The sequence below is a fragment of the Charadrius vociferus genome, unplaced genomic scaffold (assembly GCF_000708025.1).
Source record: "Charadrius vociferus isolate BGI_N301 unplaced genomic scaffold, ASM70802v2 scaffold321, whole genome shotgun sequence".
In the NCBI taxonomy this organism is placed as follows: domain Eukaryota; kingdom Metazoa; phylum Chordata; class Aves; order Charadriiformes; family Charadriidae; genus Charadrius; species Charadrius vociferus.
The window spans coordinates 2,082,786-2,104,894 of NW_009646934.1; the positions used below are offsets into that span (position 1 = coordinate 2,082,786).

The 22,109-nt window shown below is 39.0% G+C and overlaps 1 protein-coding gene across 1 annotated transcript in view; it reads right to left on the reverse strand.

Annotated features, from left to right (window-relative positions):
* Positions 1–2,568: 2,568 nt before the first annotated feature.
* The window catches only part of HELZ (helicase with zinc finger), a 77,694-nt gene continuing 58,153 nt past the window's right edge, over positions 2,569–22,109 (reverse strand). Inside the window, exons 21-30 of the mRNA XM_009894775.1 lie at positions 21,457–21,661; positions 17,490–17,541; positions 16,471–16,664; positions 13,872–14,082; positions 13,323–13,399; positions 12,604–13,171; positions 11,994–12,234; positions 10,329–10,842; positions 7,309–7,561; positions 2,569–4,104 (exon numbers count right to left, since the gene is read on the reverse strand). Coding sequence (XP_009893077.1) covers positions 3,770–4,104; positions 7,309–7,561; positions 10,329–10,842; positions 11,994–12,234; positions 12,604–13,171; positions 13,323–13,399; positions 13,872–14,082; positions 16,471–16,664; positions 17,490–17,541; positions 21,457–21,661 — 2,650 coding nt within the window. The 3' untranslated portion in view covers positions 2,569–3,769. The remainder of the gene's footprint in view (positions 4,105–7,308; positions 7,562–10,328; positions 10,843–11,993; positions 12,235–12,603; positions 13,172–13,322; positions 13,400–13,871; positions 14,083–16,470; positions 16,665–17,489; positions 17,542–21,456; positions 21,662–22,109) is intronic.

Sequence of the window (22,109 nt, forward strand, 5' to 3'; positions counted from 1 at the left end):
GAAAGCTCTGCCCGAGGCCTCGGCTGCAGCGGAGCTCCATGCAGAAACAGGCAAACGGAGCGAGCGGTGGACGAGCACATCCCTATCCACACGGTAACGGCATACCGGGACACCAAAGGGAAGCACCGCACCGTCGAAAGGTGTAACCGCTGTTTCGGAATCCCCCTCCCGGGTAAGCTCTGTGCCCACGGAAGCGAGCAGCATCTCCTCCGCTTTCCTTTGGACTCAGTAAGGCCAAGTCTAAAGCTTGCCGCTTCGTAAGAATTCGGTCTTCAGACACATACAGGGAAACCTACCAGCTGCATTCAGTAAGGAGCTTTTTAAAGGGTGGAAGCTCTATTTGAAATGCAAAAAAAGAAAAATTTAATTCTTTTGAGTTCACATAATTTTTTTTTAAGTCTTTCTCTCAATTCTTTTAGTTCTTAGCGCCACACTGACAACCTCCCATGAGGCATCCTGATTTTCCTCATGAAAAACTGGAATTACAAGAGAATAAAACCAGAACTTATTCTTGATATTAAATACAAGCTTTCTAAATTTAGATCATGATGACCTCGTCATTTCAATTTTTCACAGACAACAATGGGGGTTTATTCCTGGACAAGAAGCATGGGATTTGGCACCAATTGTACTTTTAAGTGTGCCATTTTAGCTATAAAAACATGAAGGAGCCAAACACTCACTTGGTGTGTATGCCCAGGCCTCCGCTCGTTTCCTCTGAGTTGAGACAATTTACACAAACCGAGAATCTAAACTCGTAATTCTGAATTTTCACTGTAACTGCAACAGTTCCATATTTACAGTGCAGCCTGAGCCAGTGCCCACCGGAGCCATCAGTAAGGCTTAATTTGACTTTAATAAGAGTTCAATTAAAGCCCTAGAAGAGTTTACGATACAGTTTTGGGTTTTTTTAAACAGCTATGACTTCAATAAACATTGGATAATTTGCTCTAAACAGAAAAGATCTCACTCAGGGCTATATACGTGACATATAACGGCTAGACAAGTTATTTCAAAATAAATAATCTTTCGGAAAAAAATTAACTCTAAGAAATGCAACTGATTCATGCTACCCATTTCCAAAGCTGGTAGTCAGAAGATCTCTACAATACCATCCCCAAACTCCTGGGTGAGAGCGCTGAGGAAAATCTGGAACCCAAACCAGCAGAGATTTTCATGAAGTTATAGAATTGAAATCGTAAGCCAGAGAGAAAAATGCTCCTTTTATCCACAATGTTTTCAGTGCAGATAAAATGCCGGTGTAAAACAGAACAAAATGTGGCAAGATGTGACCATCTCCCCCTTAACTAATTGACAGATAGCAGTAAATTAACAAGTGATGTTTATTAGTTTAATATTCAAATATGGTGAACAGAATCAAAAGACTGCTCCATATAAATGAGTGATTTTGAAACCCCTGAAATTACAATGCCGACTCGGCGAAGTGAAGTGCATTTGAGCCCTACCTCTCCTCTGCCATAGCCTGGCACACCTCATCAAGAACTCGGAGACTACAGCGCGCAGGCAGACGGAGTCTCCTCCTCCGAGCGCAGCGCCAGGCGCTCCGGGCAGGAGAACTGCCACAGCTCCGCTGAAATAAGAAGACCGAGGCGAACTTACGCCGAGCGCATGCCCGACCCTTCCAAGTGAATTTCCCATGGACCTATTTCTGCAACCGTCAGCTCGGCAAAAACCCATTTAACTGTAGTTTTGCTTGCTTCAAGGCTGCAGAATTTGGCCTCCGCTCATTTTTGGGTCCTCTTGATTTGATGCCATACGCTGAAGTGCTAAGCGTAACTTGGCAGGGGCTTTCCCCTCTCCCAGCATCCTTTGTTTGGTATAGACATTAGGAAATAAATTAATGAGTTATGCGTGCTTTTCTTTACAGCAAAAAGAAGGAAAAAGTTTTTCAGATAAGTTTCTGAATCATGAACCAGCAAAGATTTATAATAAAAATTTATATGCAAACCTCTGCAGTGTACTGAGTTTAAACCAACCCCATTATATAAAGACCTTTGCCTTAAAACATGAAGTCCAATGCAAAAAAAAAAAAAACAAAACAAAACAAAACCTGATTGTAACCAGAGCAAAAATCTGATTGAATACAGCAGCAGCCACTGCTCATTAGTAATGTGTCCCATGGACAGCTGTAAAAATCCGCATTCACCCCCACACAGCTCTAAAATTTTAATTCTCGTATGTAGCGAGTGGAGGAATACCGCAAATCCACCCAGCTCAGTCCCTGTAAAATATTTCCCAGATTTAAAGTTATTTCTTCAAGTGTAAAAGGAGGACTACTTTATCTGGAGAAACTATACAAACACCCTTCTCCATCTCCCCAGCTGCAGAAGTACGAACAGTGCGCAAGACCAGAAATCTTTATGGACAAAGTTTCTCTTCTGAGTTTTCATTCACACTTTTTTCTTTAATTTTTAAATATCCCATAATTTTTTTTTTTTTTTCAGTTTGTATCCCTAAAGGGCCAGGTTTGTGGAGAACTTATCAGAACTCATGTAGATAAATAACCTGGTAACCATTCTTATCCCCAAAAGATTTAGATTAATTTGGATACAGCTTTGACAAACATTAAATCTCTTCTTTAATGATGTTCCTCAAACAAAACAGTTAGCAAAATATCTGAATTTCCTTGTATAATGTCACATTTTAATGTAAACATCAAATAATGTACCAAAAGTTTTACCGGAAAAAAAAAAAAATAAAGCGGCACAATTCTTTATACCACTGGAGAAGGGGGGAGGAAAAAGCCAGATTACAAACATTTACACATGCATAGTGGAAAAAAATTAAACAAACAAACGAAAAAGTATTTTACTAAATTCACGCATTTTTTTTAAAATAGTTATTAAATCTACTAAGCACCAACATACCTAAAAATTTATTTTCAGCTTCATGATTCATTTAAAAAACCTATCAAATTAACTTTTCAAACAAGCTTATATTACTAGCTTGTCCAAAAATAAAATGTAGAGTTTTTTTGTTTGTTTTTTTTTGTTTGGGTTTTTTTTGTGTTTTTTTTTTATTATTTTTTTTAAAGTATACCAATACTTTTTATCTGAATGTTTCCAAACAATGGCATAGGTGTCTGCAAAGAATGCCTTTACTTTACCCTACAGTGGATGGAAAATACAATACCACATCATACAGAATCTAAACCTATAAAAGTCTGAGAATGCAGCATCCCTTCACAAAAAAGCTGATAAAACTGAAAGTATTTAGAAGATGCTGCACCTTTATTTTAAAAAAAAAAAAAAATTAAATGAATTTAAGCAGAAATAACATACATTTTTACATTAACTGGCCATTTCTGGTACAGAAACCCAGCATAGTATGCTAATGTTATTGAATAAATGTAAATGCTACTTACAATCTTCTTAAATACAATTTAGACAAACTTTTTTTTTTCCTTTTTTTCTTTTTTCCTTTTTTTTTTTTCCTTTTTTAAAGTTGCACAGGTAACCTCTCAGCTGCTAGTTTAATGCAACATATCATTAACATTACACAAATTAAAAAATAACGTGTGTGTGTTTTCCTACAGAAAAGCTTCCAAAAAACCGACCCACATCAAAAAATGCAAAATAATGGAATATAATTAAAAAATTAGTTGCAAGTCTAGCAGCAAAGCAATTAAGTGAGGATATATTTACTAATATAAACAAAGGGAATATTTGCAACTACAGGTGAAGCCCCAACTATCTTAGATCTACGGACACAAATAAAAATTAAATTCTCTCTAAAAAAAATAATCTGATTATTTAAAATAGGAGTAAAAGCCATTGCTACCTGATGAACTACCTAGGCTAAGTTCCTGAAACAAAGACAAAGGGTCGCTATTCTTTTTTGTCTGCTCAGGAGGAGGTTTGGGCTTTGGCGGAGCCCGCAGAGCACTTGCGTAGGACATGACAGGCTTGCTCCCGCCGGCGTTCTGCTGGCTGCTGCTGTTCGACTCCACGATCTGCTTGTTGGGCATGAGCGGGGGGAACTGGCCGAGGTGTTGCAGCACGCTGTAGTTGAAGGAATTGGAGAGCTGTATGTTTTCGGCCTTCAGGTGTTCCTCTGGGGGCTTGACCGTCTTCGGTGGAGGAGCTGCGAAAGGAGTAACCAGAGTTTGGCTAAATGAACAGCTCCAACTGAGGAAATCTATGACAGCAACCCCAGAGCAAGAACGGAGGGGTACGGGAGCTACCTCTCCCAGTAACCTTCCCCACCACCACCACCGGTCTGTGTTTAGTCGCTCTGGGTCCTAGAAAATGTCTTATTACGCTATCTAGCTTCATTTCCAACTATTGGATCTTGTATGATCCTTGTCTGCAATGCCGAGAAGACCGACATTATTAAACGCCTTCTCCACACCCGTGTACCTACAGAGTTCGTCCCTCCGAACGCGCGATTCTGCCCAGGCGGATTTAGCAGGTGCGCTGAAGGTAAGCTGCTGCAGAAGGGGATATACTCTAAACACTTTATCCGCTGAGACAGCACAAAGAGTACTTCATTCTTCTTGCTTTATAGCTTAATAGCCTAAAATTAAAATTTACAGCACCGTATATAATTCATTCTCAACCAGCAATTCAGACTCTTGAATGCCAACCAACTAATTATTGATTTTTTAGTCTGAATGAATTCCTGCTAATTGATATGTTCTTGCTCCACACTTAACAACTCCGGTAACTATCAGAAAAAATGGTGCTTTAAACCATAGGTATAAAACCGCTTTCAAGCGAGTTTCCTGAATCCTAATGAGGTATCTTACTTTTGTCTGGAGAATTCTGCTGTCTTGTGGAGCTAGAGAAACTCTACGCTCAAATGCAGGTATATGTTCTATCTAAAACAGCCTAGGAGTTGGGCAACAGACATATTCTGTAATTATTTCAATCTTTAAATGCATAAAGTGCACATACAAAAACGTACCATCAAATAAGTAGAAAAAATAGAGAAACATAAAGCATACAGTTAAGTTTCTCACTGGAAGGGTCACACACAGGCTTGTGTTTGATCAAAGTACTCAAAAAAAAAAAATCCAACCCGTAGAAAAATGAATACGGAAAGAATACAAGCAAAACAGTTTTGCTAAGGTTGCTACGATTCAAAAAAAACCCAACCAGAACACAAGTAAAAAACCTCCCAGAAATAACCACAGCACTCAAGAGAAGGCATGTAATGAAAAGCAGGGGCAGAGGTGAAAGCTATGTGTGGTAGAGGTGTCGAACAGAAGAAAAAATATGAAACAAACATCTTGAATAAGAACTTAAATCATTTCCTTTCTATCAACAGAAAAAGCGATACAAATCAAGGTCTCCAATTGCAATTTTGGAAAGCGCCTGCATACAAGACCACCGAGCAATTCAGAGCAGCTCTCCCTGCCCTCCGTAAATCCACGCTGATTTAACTGAATACTTGTGCTGCGGCCGTTTCTGATGTGCAGGAAATACAAACCCGTGAACAGTCTGGTGTCACGATTGCTCACTCTCAGGCAACAAATGCATAGGACTAGTTTGTAGCATCTCATTCTCATGGGGTTTTATTTCATGGATAAAAATCAATAGTAAGCAGAAACACTGAAGTTCCTGGTCATTAACCCTTAGCACTATAAAACACATTTGGGCTTTAAATATGATCATCACAGCCAGTGAGCTGTAAATGCAGAAAAGCACAGCGGCCATAAACCCAGAGATTTGTTTGCATGAACTATTAGATACAGGGCAACCTTGCATATCCATGTATTTACAAAACAGAAACACACTTAACTACAATAAAAAATATTTTCATAGCAAATGCAGATACTAGTCGAAACTTGCTCCTTTTGTTTAGGATTTATTATTTGACAGCAAATGTGTAGATACAGTACTTTTCACATAGACTTATTCCTCTGAGGATTTTACTTGCAAAGATGTTCTCAGCCTTTCCATTAAAGCAAGGAGACGCGGTATCAGCTGAGCCCAAGGTACTCTTGCCAGGGTTCCTGGGCTCCCACTAGATAGCCACAGGGTCCAGAGAGCAACTTCAGAGATGGACGCACTCCTGATGACATGTACTGTCATGCATTCAGCTCCTTGATTTTCAGTTAAAATATAAATAGATTGAAGGAGGTGCACTGAACTTCACACAAGAGGCTGCCATAAGCGTGGCTTTGTAAAATAACACTTTCACACTTTAGAAATGAAAATGCATATTAGGAATTTAATTTCAGTGCTGTCACTGATTAAACAGCATTTTCTTCATTCAGTCTACACTGCATGTTTCTACTTCACAATTACTATACTATGAAATTACAAGATGCTTTAGGTTTATAAAATTTGACCAAAAGCAATTAGATCTTTTAAGGGCAATAAAACTGGCTTATAAATAATTTTTCACATTATTAAATGTTTTCAGTACTCACATTGAAACTGTTCATGTTTTTATTAATTATCTTTTTTTAATTATCGTTGAAGACCTCAAAGCAAAATCATGGAGAAGAAACCATACTATCCTGGTAATTTTGTTTTTCACAAACATTAAAAATACAGAGAACAGAAGAATAGCTGCACTGCTCCAACTCTCTGCTTGCAGCTTTTTTTAATCCCTGAAAAGTTAATTTAGTTTCTCTCTGCTAAACCAACCAGCACTGCTACTACCACCAGGGAAGCCAGGTTCCAGTGTCATTTTTCCACAGCGAGAGTTTAAACTTCAGCATTACTTTGATGAAGTACCAGAATTTACAAGGAAATACATTGAGATTACTAATTTGGGTTTGGTTGTTTCTCCCCCTGACTGTAATATCAACAAGAAATATCACAGATTCTGGAAACAACTAATCTATCTTGCAAATAAACCCCACCAGTTACCTTAGCTCCTTTTAGCAAAAACTCAGTTGCATTAGAAACCACTGTAAGAGTATATGTGGGTTTACTACAACTTGTGTGAGAAGACTAAAAAGCGGTATTGTTTTTTGCAGATGAAGAGTACTCAACAGTTTCTCCTTTAGACATCAGCAACGTACCGAAATGTTAAAAAGACAGCAAATGAAAATAGGATTACTTTAAGCAAACCTTTAACTCCTAAGACAATGAATACTTCAAAAATCTTTGCTTAAGTTAGTTTCAGGATTTGAAGAGATGGCAGAAAACATTTTTGGGGATAGAAAAAAAAAAACAAAAAAACAATTAAAAAAACCCTAAACCCCCCAAAAGCCCAAAACTACAAAAAAAATGCCCCAAACCCTTTCATTTAGACTTGCTCGCTCCAGCCCAAATAGTCTACTTAAAAGAACAGAGAGAGAAGCAGAGAAGCAAAGCTGAAGTCTGTACCTACCCAACAACTCCCGGGGTGGGACTGCTCTGTTGGCGCCGTTGCATGGAATGTTTGGGTACGGGGCAGATGAGGAGGAGTTTACCCACAACTCAGGTGATGAATAGTTGAAAGATGACTGGTTACTGTGGTCCTGAAGCTCTTTACACTGACCAAGACTGTCTTGAGGAGTGCTTAATTCTTCAGAACAAGCCTGGACTGAACTAGAGGAAATTCTTCTTTGGTACAACGGCCTGCCTGGTCCTCTTGGTTCATACTGTGAACAGAAAAACAAAACAAAAAAAGGCCTTTTGCTCCTTTTATTCAACCGCATGTATCAAATACCATCTTTCCATCCGATTTTCTCCCCTGCAATGTCTTACAAAAGAAAAAAGGAAAAAAATTGTCCCTTGCATTTAGAAAAAAAAAATGTAATATATTTCAAGTGATACATTGTATCTTGCAGTCACTGATAATGTATTTTAATCACACAAAACAGACACAGAATTCTAAAGGAAGCGCAAAGGGTGTCAACTGAGATTCCTTAATTCTCAGCAACCTTTACATCTCACACTCCTACGTGGGAGGTGTGCCAAATGGCAAGGAGGGAGATACTCCGCATTTGCAAAGGAAGCACAGAAACATACAAGAGCAAAAGAAAATGTTCAATTACAACGCACAGAGGAAAAATATGGCTTTCAGTTTCCAAAGGACAAATGAGTGAGTGGTATACCAGGATTTGGGGGAAGCATGATACATTTGTACATCGGATTTCATGTATGTATGAGAAGTGTGTGCCCTCAGGAGAAATAACGCAGAGAATTTTATCTGAAACCACAGAAACTAATTGTTTCCATAAACCCTATAGATCACGTAGATGAAAACGGCAGGAGCTCCATTAATGAACCTGTTGGCTGCAAGAGTTCGCATTTAAGGACTCCCTAAACTTTCTCAAGATTAACTTGCTTGCAATGCCCCAATATTGTTATTATATCATCCACAAAAAATAGTCAGGAAAAAAAAGAAGTGCATGAACGAAAACTGTAATATCTCATTATAGCCGCCACACTATCATGATATATCAAGGGAACAGCCCTCAGATAGCCGGTCACTCTACTCTCTTGAGCATATTCTTCCATAACAAAAACAAGAACAAAAAAAACCCAAACAAATGAACAAAGAATTCAGAAGTTACTGCCTGAACCACACCCAAAAACTACACTTTTGTTTTGGTTTGGTTTGGTTTTTTTTGTTTTGGTTTGGTTTTTTTTGTTTTGTTTTTTTGAGTTTAACAGACAACTTTGGTAAGCAATCAGGAAGTTATCAAAGTTCTGGACACCTGCAAGTAAAGGACCAGGCAGAGTAACTTAAAATATTCCCCTTGATATGCAGTTCAAATCTGGTTTGAATACATGCAAAAGCTTTCAAGTATCAAGTCAGTGAACAGTTTTATAAATAGTGATTGAGAAAGCAGTTTAGTAAGGATACCAAAAGTCATGACACTCCCCCGATACCTGCCTTATATGAGGGATCTCTGTTAAAAATACACCTAAAACCGAATTTTGGTTTCTTTGTGTATTCAGTCCTACCTACCAGCTGAACTAGCAGTCTTGGAAACTTTACAAGCAAGTCTGTCTTGTAACTTTTCTACTGCATTTGGCATTTCTGTCACATATTTTGAAAGGAAGAAGAAATAAGAACTAAAACGAACTTGCACTAATTACATAAAGGCCCACTCTATTTGTCTTCAGATAGCAAGAGCTGTCACAAACTCTATAGGATTATTTATTAGTTTATTAGTGCTGAAAAGCCATTGTTCCTACATCCCGCTGTACTGATGGCATTAACTGTTGTCACAACGTATTAGATTTTAGACAAGGTGGTATGTCCTAATCGACCGAGACACAGACTTTCTAAATGTCTATAAAACTTTCCCACAGCTCTAGCTGGGCCTGAGGACTCCATTAACCTCTCCAGATCTGTATAAGACAGAAATCTGTAAAATGCACTGGAATTCAAGTTTAGTTATTTTGCTCAGGCACATAAACTAAATATTTTCTATTTTCAGAAGTCAAAAGACAATTAAATATGTATTATGTGGGATAGTGATGAGCAGGGATACCCCCACGGCTTCTGTAAAAACCCTGACAAAATCACATCCCCGAATGAGCCACTTAACTTCACGTACAAATATTGGATTACATGCAGTCAGTGCAAGATTATCTGAGAATATTAATTCTAACATTCCTGGAACACAACCTGGCTCCAGCATACTCCATGTCTATGTGTCACACACTCCTTAGCACTCCGCATTCCAACAGGGATTAAAAACTCCCGTCAGAACGTGACCTGTCCCAGCTGTGTGTGCTTGCACAGTCTGCATCCCGTTACGCACCCCCTTAAGAGTCCAGAACAAAAAAAGCTCGAGAGGGATAGAGCCAGCTGTGGTGTGGCAGGGTTTGTGCTGGACCCACAGCCACGCAGCACAGCTGGGTATCTCCGCACTGATTTCCAACACTCTGAACCCCCAAAATACAGAGGACGGTTTTGCCCAGAATTAGATCAGGCACGGCGGGATTTACTGAATCAGGTTTTGGACCATGTTGAAACAACTGTACTGCTCTGGTCTCAAGTTCGTATGGAAAGTAACTCCACCATATTCACAGTTTAATACTGAGCCAAGTGGCTGGCTGAGTCAAGCTGACTTTCCAGAGAGTCAGTTTGTGAGTTTTCACCTGGGGTGCGGTTAATTTGCACTCCAGATAAATGACATGCAGATAATAGAGCCATGATTGCAAGAAAACTCTGAGTAACATTCAAGAAGCCAAGACCTCCCGTTTAGTAGAGAAAATGTGATACCTGCAGTGATGAGAACCACGAATACGCACAAGGTGAACAGAGAAGACGTAGAGAAAATTTTTACCGCACAGAAATTCCCAGTGTGAGCTTTCAATACCTGAGGTATCTTGCATTCATGACCACTTTAAAATATAATTTGATATTAAAATGACATGACAATTGCATATGCAGACAAAAATGCCTACCTCTTCTAAGCTGTGGAGCGAAGAAGCAGATACTGCTCGAGATGCGAGTGGATGAAATGGCTCCTGACCGACTGCATGCTGATGATTCTGTATTTGTATAAAAGGGTTTTGTTGCGACCTATGGGGCAATGGAGGTATACCATAATGAAAGCCCTGCCCCATAAGGTGATTCTGCTGTAGGTTAGCATAAGTCCACGATCCATCAGGTTGCAGGTATTTCAAGGGAGATGGGGTTATATGTTCAGATGGCATTGAGAAAGGGGGATTGTATATTTGGGGTAAATGCTGCTGAAATGCTGGGTTACTGGGTATTTCAACGTCTCTGTTGTTTTCAGTGAAGTTAGGAAAGTGACCGCTGTGGTTAGAGTTGCAGGAAGGAGAAGGGAGTGCTGGTGGGCTTCTGGGCTGAACTTGTCTGTATTGCAACAGTCTTGACTGAGGGGGTGGCATTTCGGCTAAGTCCCGACTTTCACTTTGATCACGGTGTGACAGTTCTCTGAGCAAATCCTGGAATCTGTATTGACAGAATAAATGTATCAAGAAAAAGAAAAAAATGTTTTGCTGAAATCCCACTCTTTTTGAGGTGGAGAAAACTCAAAGCACAAAACACTGAATTTAAATATACTCATCTTTGCGCTTACTGACCCTAACTTCAAAGGATATGACTGTGAGCAATCAGAAATTAGGCACAAGAGGATTAACTGGATGAAATACCTACCCGAATCATCTCAAAGTTTTAATAACTCTTGAGATTTTCTTTTCAGTCAGAAGAATCAATTTTTTGTTATCTCTTAAGAGACAACTAAGGTAAGGATTTCCTGCTTTATTATACAAAGTAAAAAACTTTGCATAGTTAAAGAAAATTTTAACCCCTTAAAAGGCAAAACCCAGAACAATCAGGGATTCCCCTCACTTGCACAATATACTTCCAGACTTCTTCAAAAGGTCAAGAATATTCAAGTCAGTACTTCACAGAGTCAGATAAGAGAGCACTTAGATGCTTTACCATGGCTATAACAAACCAGATGGAAAATAAAGCATAGTGGGAGATGACAGTAAACAGAGGCAATTTAAAAATCCAGCCTTTACAATATACATGATTAAAGCTGATGACTGCTGGGACCATTTTCCTGTTTATATTCAACAGCTTCCCTTCTTGCCCCCTAATGCTGTATCTTAAATATAAGCATTTTTTTTCAAATCTGCTTTTAAAAGCAAAGGCTTTTCGAAAAAGAATAAAAGTTTACGTTTTATTGGGGAGCAGTGTCTGGGGAGGGGTTGGTTTGTTTCTTTTCAAGCACAGAAATCTGAGACTGCTAATTCAATTTGAAGAATTTACAACTTAAACAGGCCTTAACTACACTCAGACACCTCTTTTATAAACCCAAGGTTGTTACTATCTATTCCTTATTCCATAAATACCGCACTGAAAAGCTCCATAAAAGTATGTTTTCCACTACAGCTTTACTACCCAATATACTAACAGAATAAAGCATAACACACAGTAAAAACATAGTTGTAAGTCAGCCTGCCAACTACTTTAACCTTCATAATAACAGCAGCAAAAAGCAATACCTTTAAGTGTCTTGCACTTGCTCACAGTGTTACAGATAGGTGCCCACTGCTCAATTTTATACACGCTCTGATGACTCAGTAAACAAATACCTTGAATATGTGGCCTCTGTTTCATCTTCTGTATTACTGGCAAGTTTCCAGTTTGCCCTAACTTGCTGCTGTTGATGCAATCCAATTGGTTGCTGAGGAAGATGTGGTAGATGAGGATGGTGATGGTGTTGATATGGAATAGTGCCTTGACTGAGATAGGCATTATGTTCATTCCATTGCTGTAACCTGGCTTGTTGTTGCTGCCTTATTGTTTCCAAAGCTACATTTCCATGCATACGATCTACAAAAATAGTTTTAAAAAAAAATTTTATCTAATGCCCCTTTTTAAAGATCTTTATGTCAGAAAAAAAAGAATACTTTTTATACAGTATATTCCAGGGCCTATTAGACACTAACTGCATTGCAGTGTATAACCTGGTTATTTAAATCATATGGAAAATCATATAAACATGAATCTTCTAATAAAGTGCTGAATATTCAAACATGCCTCAGGCAGCAAATTATGCTCAATGACATTACTTATGGAAACTAACCCAGCAATGACCCAATTCAGAGCAATCCGCCTGAAAAGGTAAATACCTCCCTTCATTTTCACTTCAATGTAGTTATAATTGCACGCTCTGAATTTAAATAAAGAAAAGTCACCTACCTAAAGTGTCCCCTAAGGGCATTCCTGATGGATTCTCTTCAATGAAGTTGTTCAAGTGGGTTGGCAGAACAGGGTTGTGCTGTGCAATAGGCCTCAAAGGATTATTGACTTCTTGTAACATAGGTGGGGGGTGTTGTTCTGAAATCACAGCATCTACAGCAGGAGAATGTGGTCGGTGGGGAATCGGATTATTAAAAAAAGACTGGCTGAGGCCTGCCTGGAAAGCAGGGGAAAGCTGCGAAGGTTGTGGAGGCTGCTGACTCAAATGGTTATGCTGCTGGACTACCTGGCTTTGCTGGGGTGGCATTTGGTTTTGTTGTTCAGGCAAATGATTTTGTTGTTGACTTAAAAGGTTTTGCTGCTGCTGCAGAGGATACGGCTGCCTCGGTATCTGTGACAGGTGCTGGAAGTGGCGGTTGGGAACTGCATACTGTGAGTGGGGTGGGGTGAGATGTAGATTCAGCTGCCTGGGGTTAAGATTATCTTTGCGATGAAATTTAGCATTAGGATAACCAACACTGGAACGTGACTCTGGGCTTCTATTCTGAGAATTTGCTTCTAAGTCAACCTAGAAAAAGAGAATGAAAAACTTTGAAATTTCGCATTAAAGAAAACAAACAAAAAACATGTCAGTAAGTAATAAATTCATTAAGAGAGAGAGTATTAAAAAAACAAAATGAAACAAAACACACCCACAAACCCAAACAAGACAAACCCACCTGCTTGGATTCCAAAGGTTTCTTCTCAGGTGTTCGAATTTTACTGATTTCAGGTCCAGCAGTGTTTTCACTTTTACCTAAAAACATTTAAGAAATTAATTGGTTTCGATGGAAATTTATTTTTTTTTCCAGACACCAGAAAATTTAGACTTATTTGTATAGCATTTACAGCATCATAGACATTTAATATAATTTACCCAAATGACACTTTTCTTTAATCTCTGCCCTTTGTTCGTTAATCATCACTAAGTCGTTCTTCCAACATAATTGCAAATAACATCAGCAGTAGTTACCACTGGACTGCAGAAAGCAGACAGACCAATTATACCCTCAAGACACACAGCCCAACTTTGTTTACTTCCTCCTCTGAATCCCACAATATCTTACTTTTTCTATTTGTAAAGGCAAAGCACAGGTTACTTCCCCAACTCTGTACATCCCTTGATGTCTTAAAAGAGACAAACAAAAAACGCTTTCCACATTACCCTATTTTAAAGTACAAACTCCCTCAAAACAAAACGAGTTTGCAAGGCAATTTCAACAACTAACCATTTCGACTTTGTTCATGTTGCTCCTTGTCTTGATGCTGAAGCTGCTGCTGTTGTCCTAGGCTAACGGGAGAATGATGACCCAGGCCATAAGGTATAGGAGACCCACGCCCATGTGCCTGTAACAGGTTCATATTATATGCCATAGCTGCTTGATGAGTAATGATTCGAGGGTCAACTGCAAACCTACCCTGATACCCCGTCCATGGCACCTACAGAATTAAAAAAAAAAAACAACAATCTGTTACGATGCATTGAAGGAAGGAAAGTAAGAAGCACACTGATATCAGACCAGCAACGAGCAGTTTTCCATGCATCAGATGACCTGACGCACTAACACTACTGGTGGTGCTGGAAAGGGAGAGCAATAAGGAGAGGCTGAGCAGCAAGGGGCAGAGAGCAAAGATCTTGAAGGACTACCCTGGGAAAAAAACCCACGTATCAAAACCCATTCTTGTTTCAGTGGCTTAAACATTTCAGGAGAAAAGACTGATGGACAAATTGTACTTTAGTAAATCTTATGTTATCTCTTCTCTAAATAAATAGAAGCGGGTGAAGTTCAAGAAAATAAAAAGCCCTTTCTCCTGGTAGTTGAGACATGAGGCTATGTCTCAGGGGGGAAACAGAGAAGCCTCTAACCTGAGGGATTCGTTATGGTCCCTTTACCACCTAGCGTTACAATCTCCTAACACAGAATGAGCGGGCATACCACACCTCTGCACCCACAAGACACTTAGTGAAGTTAACAGGACTACTGGCAGAATCAAGAGACTATCCATGTTAAGAACGACAGGGCCACTCCAAAGTGTCTATGCTACATGGCACACATATTGCAGATCACCTTCCTAAATATTTGAAGTAAAATCCACCTCCTGAAAGCACGTAAAAAAGTTGGGATTTTTTACAGCGCTTTAAATTTTATTCCTAAAAGGAATGCAAAGGAAGACAGCTCTGGATCAAATTAGTTCAATCTCACCCTGTAGGGAATTTATTAAAAGGAGGAAAATGTAAGAATAAAAGGAGAGTGCAGGAAAAGTAATCATCAACGCTCAGGCTGACGAAGCATCCTTTACTGGTCACAGCAGACCACCTCCTCATGGTTTTACCTTGGATATGGGAACTGCCTTAAACAAAGCTAAGAGATCATTTTATCTTACATGAACATAAACACATTTTCCTTCAGTCCCTACTTGTTGTAAGTGTAACAACTTTCAAGCAATTCTTTTTTTAAGTTAGTATTTGCCCTTGAAATGCGCACTTTGAACTTTAGCTTTAGGCTACTGTTGCATCTGTACAATCTCAATTCATCTCCAACAAGCTAATTTTCAAAAGCAGCTGTATCATTAGTACTTTAGTCTTCCCACTTAATTAATTGAAAAAAATCCATCTTCAGGGAAGGTGAGCTCAAAATACTTATTTTTAATATATTTCTTTTGATTGGAAACACATAAAAATATATTAACCTTGGAACAATAAGACAGAACTTTTTAAATTATCTTCGTTTGATATTAACATAATGTGAGCAAGCATGACAAAGATACAGCTGCTGGCCTTCTCACTGCATTTAAATTTATCCATCAAATGCAGATTTCTAGTAAGCTAGGAAAAAGGAAAATTCCTTGACTTGGCAAAGAAAACCAATCTATAGCTGCCCGCTGATCTAACATACACAACTGAAACCAGAGCTTCTACAGCAAGTCCCCTACAAAGCATCCATAACCTAAATACGATAGAGGACTCACATAATTACTAAAAAACAAATGAACTGTATGCCAATGTTTAGCACTACACATGGAGTTAAACACATCTGCATGTGTGGGTTCCATGTCCTTCATGAGTTCAGGAGCTGTGTACAACCCGCAACATCCCTTCTGCAGCCTTTGCTCTTTCCTCCCTATTGTCCTCCTGCAATAAGTGACTGTGGAGGTTAAAAATAAAGCAGACGGCTTCTTTAATTTGTGTAAGTTTTGGTGAGATAGTTTTATTTGTAATGCAAAATTCCATACATAAATATTGTCTAAAAGACCTTATTAGGGATCTTCATTGTGTTCTCAAATGTCATTAAGGAAAAGGATTGGAGAGGAAACTGGTTTGCTACAAGGTTCTGGAAGGGGAAAACATCCCATTATGCTTATTTTTCTTATCACTTCAGTTCAGACACCTTGCACTGCAGACATCCAAAGCTGGTAATTTAAACTGTATGAAGCCAATAACGAGAAACAAGCTCTGTCTGAATCGCCTATGTCTCTCCAATGATTAAGAACTGGACCAGGCAATTAATTCAGATGCAGGTATCTCACGTCAGATGAGACAGATCCCACTGGTGTGCTTAAACCCAGAGCTGCGAAAATACACCAAATTACATGAACATGAAATTGCTTTTAGGCTGCCTGGAGTTATTTGTGGGGGCAATGTTTTTAAGTCCTCATTTTCTGGTGGTCCTCTGCACATCCACTCGGAGAGCCAGCTAAGCCGAAGTATTTGAAGTAAAGCGCTGAAAATGCTTGCAGAATATTCACTAACTGATTTTGGCATTCATTTTTTTACATACAATAATTGGGGGGGAGGGGGGGAGAGGTAAACAGAAAATGCTTTCTTACAGGCAAAGGCACAGACATGACCATATTTCCTCCATAGACAGCAGGTACATATAGAATACTTGTCCCAGTGTGCGGATCTATCCTTTGAACAGGACTTGGAGATTTCCCCAGATTGGGGTGAGGTCCCAGAGGAGGAGGGGGAGGAGTATATGCTCGGATAGGATTTCCAATTAGAACAGAAGGATTGGGCTGAACTGAAAAGAAAGAAAAAAAAAAAGATATACACAGACAAATAAAAGACGTTATATACACAAAAAGAACATGAAAACCATTTCTTTCTTTTTTCATCTTAATAGCATCTATCTGTATAAAGTATGTGTGCAACTCTCTAACAGCACAGGTCTGATACACCGAGAGAAAGCATTAATCAAATTCTGTATCCCATTTCAAAAATCTGAAGAGGCAGAAGACACGAGCTGAGATATAGAGAAACGGGTAGCTGGTAACTGCATTAATGAAAGAAGGTCCCAAACCAATTAAATATGCTGACAGTCAGAGCAGCTGCTAAACACTGCATCAAAACCTAGAATCATGCTCCTTTCTTTAGCAGACAAGCTTTAAATTAGTGCTTTTTCAAATTAGTAACAAAATTATTACCCTGTTGCATGCTACCTTGCAAAAATATGATCAGTAATATCTGGATATGTGACAGTACAATGTCCTGGTCTGAGGTAAAACAGAACCCACCCAAACCATGACAGGAATAGAACATCCTAACTCTTATAGGGCAAATACACTGGTACAGTATTTTGCATTATGAATTTCAAACACAGCCAAGAAGAATGCTGTGTTAAGGCTCTGAAGTCAGTGCGCACAACACCTATAAAGGGAGAGCCTCGGAAACACCTAATGCCCACTTAACAGTCTATAACCTGTTTCCCAAACGCACACAAGAAGTAAATGGCTTTCAGATGGAGAACAGACCAGATAGTAACTTGACATAAATTGAGTATCAGCTTCACTGAAGCCAGCTGGTGTGAGCTCAGAGGAATTCCTTCAGTAACAGCACAGATACTCACCAATTCCATCAGGCGGGAAATGGTCATTCTGGTTATGATGATGGACTTTGCCCTTTAAAAGGAAAAACAATAATAGTAATGCTTTGCATTCTTACATAAACCAAAGCTTTTTATTTCAAGTGAACATTATAATTAAATATAAAACAGAGTTTGAAAGAAGTTAGCCCAACATTTTAGTCAACTGCCCAGTTCCGTCACCTGACTGTGAACTCACAAAGTTGGACATTAAATACCACTAATTCAATTAACCAGTGGGTCATTACCAGTCCCTCTGGGGATACTCCCTCCCAAGGCCTGTTTTCAGATCCAAGGAGAGTTACAGCAAGCTACTTCGAGTTTCCTTTCTCACCATTTCATTTCCCGCTCTCACGTCTTTTAGGAGCAGCACCCAGTATTAACGTAACCCTCAGCACTCCTCTTTCACGACAGCTCTCAGTGGAAGCATGATCCATTTTCTTCTCCAAGTTTCAACTCAAGAACCTTGGAGACAAAGTAGCTGCCACCAGTTTTATTCCATTGCTCACCCAGCCTCAGTAGACATTGCCTCCTCACCCCATCTTACATATCTGCTTCTGGACTTTGGCCCCATGGTGACTGCTCCCCCAGAAATGCAATATAGTAGAGTCAAGAACCAGAGTACTCTGGGAAACGGCTTTTCCTTGGTGAATTGTATGTTAGAAGAGGAGGTTAACAGAACTGAGTTACCCCTCCCACATGCTCCTGAGTTTACAGCATCAACTAATTAGTGAATAGTCATAAACTGTGAGCACATATTGAAATGCCGGTATGCTCTTAAGTCTTTTGCAGGAAAGGAATACCTTAATCTGGACCTAAGTACATTCACAAATTTAAAATAAATCTAAAAATCCTTTGATGCTGCAAAACTTTTCTTGCCCAGGAGATAAGTCTAGGCAGTTTTCCAGCAGACTGAGCAAATTAGTCAGGGTACAAAGACAGGCTGTTTGACAATGTTGACTCATGCAGAAACCAGATTAAAGAACTGGTCTCTGAATTTTCCTCTCATTTCCAAAATGAATAATTGAAAAATAAAATAATAATTGCTTTTCATTGTAGTACTTAAACAAAAGAAACCTGTTTATTCTCCAAAGAGAGCAAGATTCAGTCTAAGAATGTAGAGGAGCTACATGCCTTAATCACTCATGGTTAGTACAAGGCATTTCTGTATCTGTTATGCCGTCGGTTAGCATCAAGCTCTCTGTGCAGAAGTCTAACAAACCTCTGTTCTACCTACCATACTTGCATTTTATAGGGGCCATATTTTTAAAACTGAAATAGCAAGTAATTACATAAATTTGTAAGAACAGTTGTTCTGTTGAACTGCAGCTTCAGCATGTAACAGTATCAGATTGGTAAATCTAAGTCAACTGGGGCCATTTGTAAGTTGGGGAATGGAGGTGCTGGCTTTCTTTTGTCTTTTAATAGTTTCGATGGCTTAATGACTTTATTATAGTCTATTAATGACTTAACGGTTAAGATTCTCAAAGATTTCCAGACCAAGGTTAATCTCCCTACCCATCTACAGAACACCTAAACCTACACTTTCACTGATGCTGCCCGAGAGCACTGGAGCGCGGATACACTCAGTTTGCTCTAAAACCTCGCTCCACCTTCAGACTATAAAAATCCACATTACATAAAGGCACTTAGAGGAAACTCAGACCAAGATTCAGGTGACTTCGGGCACTTAACAGCCTCATCACTCCTAGGATACCCCTTTAGTCAACAGACAGGAGAAGAGAGTATTCTCCAGAGACCTAATCAGACCTGTGGTCCTCACCGACTGTATAAATATCTAGGACAACAATGCATCCCGATTAAGTGCCTGAATCCAGCCGAAAAGCTGGAGCATAGGCAGTGAGCAGGAGATAGGCAGAGTTGTAAAATTCAGAGTCTAATTTACTGTGCACTCACTACCCTGCCGGAAGCTCCCGTTCTGAAAACTTTGCCTTTCCACATCATCACCTTTAATAAAGGCTGTGCCTCTCCGACTCTGCCATTCCTTCCGCACTGCCCCCATCCCCAGCCACGCCACACAACAGCAGGCGAAGGCAGAAACTTTTTTTTCTTCTTTAAAAAATAAACAGCAAAGAGGTTTTTAGTGTCCTTGCATAAATCCAAGAGCAATTCTGCTGAATAAGAAGGTGCCTTTTTTACAAAATCACTTTTCATCACATGTGAGGAACAAGCCCTGAGCTGCACAGATGTCCATAAACTCACCACAAAACACCGTATCAGAGGCTGTTCTAATTTCTTTTTTCCCTACACATCTTTTAATGTTAAATATTGTACTTGGGAAGTCTAAAATAAGCAAAGCTAACCATCTGCTTTTAAAACTTGAGCAAAGGGAAATGTATCACTTATCACAACCATGTTCTGTATGTGTTTGAGTATCACCTGCTCGCTTTACTGCTGTTACCGCACATGCTAGCTGTCAATTGTATTCAGAGGAAAGAGATTTCATTATAATTATGATATAGGTGGTTAAAACACTTCAGATCTTAAACTGAAAATACAGTGCTGGCAGTCTGAAAGTGTCTCTTCTGATTTCTACAGCACAAGTGCTTAGTTTACTAACAAACTGGAAGAAAAATAAAGAACAGCCTTTTTGCAAGACACTCACTTCCCCCCCCCCTATTTTTAATGTACTATACCTGCATTTTCAAATACTTCTCTTTCATTTTAGAAAACAAAAAATACTAATAGTGATGTTCTATTATTAAAGAAAATGCATTCAAGGCTGAAGCACTCATGAAAAATGAGAGTGCAGCAATGACTTTTTAAAGACAATAATTTTTTAATTTACGGTTTTCTGTAAGCCTAGTGTTTTGACACATGACTAGATGCTTTAGAAATCTGGTGTTTGTTTCAGAAAGTAATGCATCTTGATGAAGAAACCAAATGTTCTCACTTACAAACGCTCTTTTGGGAAGGACTGCCAGAGGGAAGGCTTTCCTTTTTGTACCATTAAAGTTAAAAAGCCTGTTGTAAGAATTTCATTTAAATGATACAGCCTGCAACAAAAATCCAAAGGTATGGAAAATATATACATTTCTTCCTTCTTGTACAACAGAATTCATCATAAAGCTGACAACCTGCATTTTATTTGCATCTCTAAACACAATTTAATTAAATTATAATTCAAATGATTTTGAAATAAACTACAAAGAACTATTAAAATGGAAATGATTACTAATGTATCACCCCCCCAAAAAGCTCCAAAATTTAGTGTTACTCTTTATCATCCTAAGGAAGGTACGTATTTTCATCACTTCTTTATCCACTTTCATAAAAACAGCTGATAAAATTACGGCTGAGTGGCAATTTCATCTTTCTGCCCTCTTGATGCTAATGAAATCTGGCCTTCTGAAGGACATTATCAGTGAGCTAATCTAGGCGATACACTGTTTTACAACATATTTTTAATTAAATCAAACAATTATCTTACGTAAGTCCTTGAATTTCAAATGTGGGGTTTAGATCAAACCAAATCACTTTTGGCAATTATTTCGTTGTTCCCTTATACTCCCTGCCACTGTCCATATCGATCTCTTGTTTCTCGGCGTAGAGTCAGAGCACATGATGCCCGGGACAGCAATTGCCTCTGTTCAGAGGGTTTCCTTTGGCTTATCTAAATACCAAGGCTAAGGTCCACGGCTGAAGCTCGTCAGGGTCACTGCAACCCAGTCAATGAACATGCCAGAGTGACCCAAGGTATAATACGTTTTAGTGTGGAAACAAGGCTTGGACAACCCCAAGCCATAATACAAGTCGAGAGCTTTCACTTGAAAATGCCGAGGATTCCTCTGGAATTCGCATTCACATCTGATTACGTTGACGCCATTTTAAAATAACAGCTTGTTCCATAAACCTTTTATATCATTTCTCAAAAGGCATTTCTACATTCACTTTCACTTTCTGACAAAATTCACGATCAGTAAAACTTTACCTTTGGTGGTGACTGCTGTTGTTTGGTGGTATTCGCTGAATGTTGATGCCGAAGAGCTCGAGGGATAAATTCGGGAGCCAGTGGGTTCAACACATAAGTTTTCTTTAACTCCAAAGCTTCCAACTGAGCTTTGATCTGTTCAAATGTGATACCGTGGAGACTTTCATTCTCATGACATAGGGCAATAAACCTTTCCCAAAATTTCCTACAGAAACAATTTTTAAAAACAATAAAAAGGATTAAGACTCGATGGCTGTTGTTAAAATTAAAACAGATTTAACACAACTGTGTGGCATTTTTATTTTTCCTGTATGCTCATTTTATACACCAAGCCATCCATCCTGCAACCTGATCTGAACCCCACAGCATAATGCAAAGCTCCCCCATCATTTAAAATGGACATACTGGTCTGCCCATGCATATCAGATGGCAGCACTGGGTGTTTATCACATTTAATAGTAATGTCATGGACATGTAAATTTCTAACTAGAAGACCAAACACAGTGAACACAATGCTTAAAATTCTGGAAAGCACGTGATTTATGGAATTTATTAAAGCTCAAAGAATCACAGGGATTATCCCAGAAGATGTCAAAAAGATTCTATGAATTTAGGCAGATCATTCAATTCCAGTGTCACAAGTACCAAAGTTG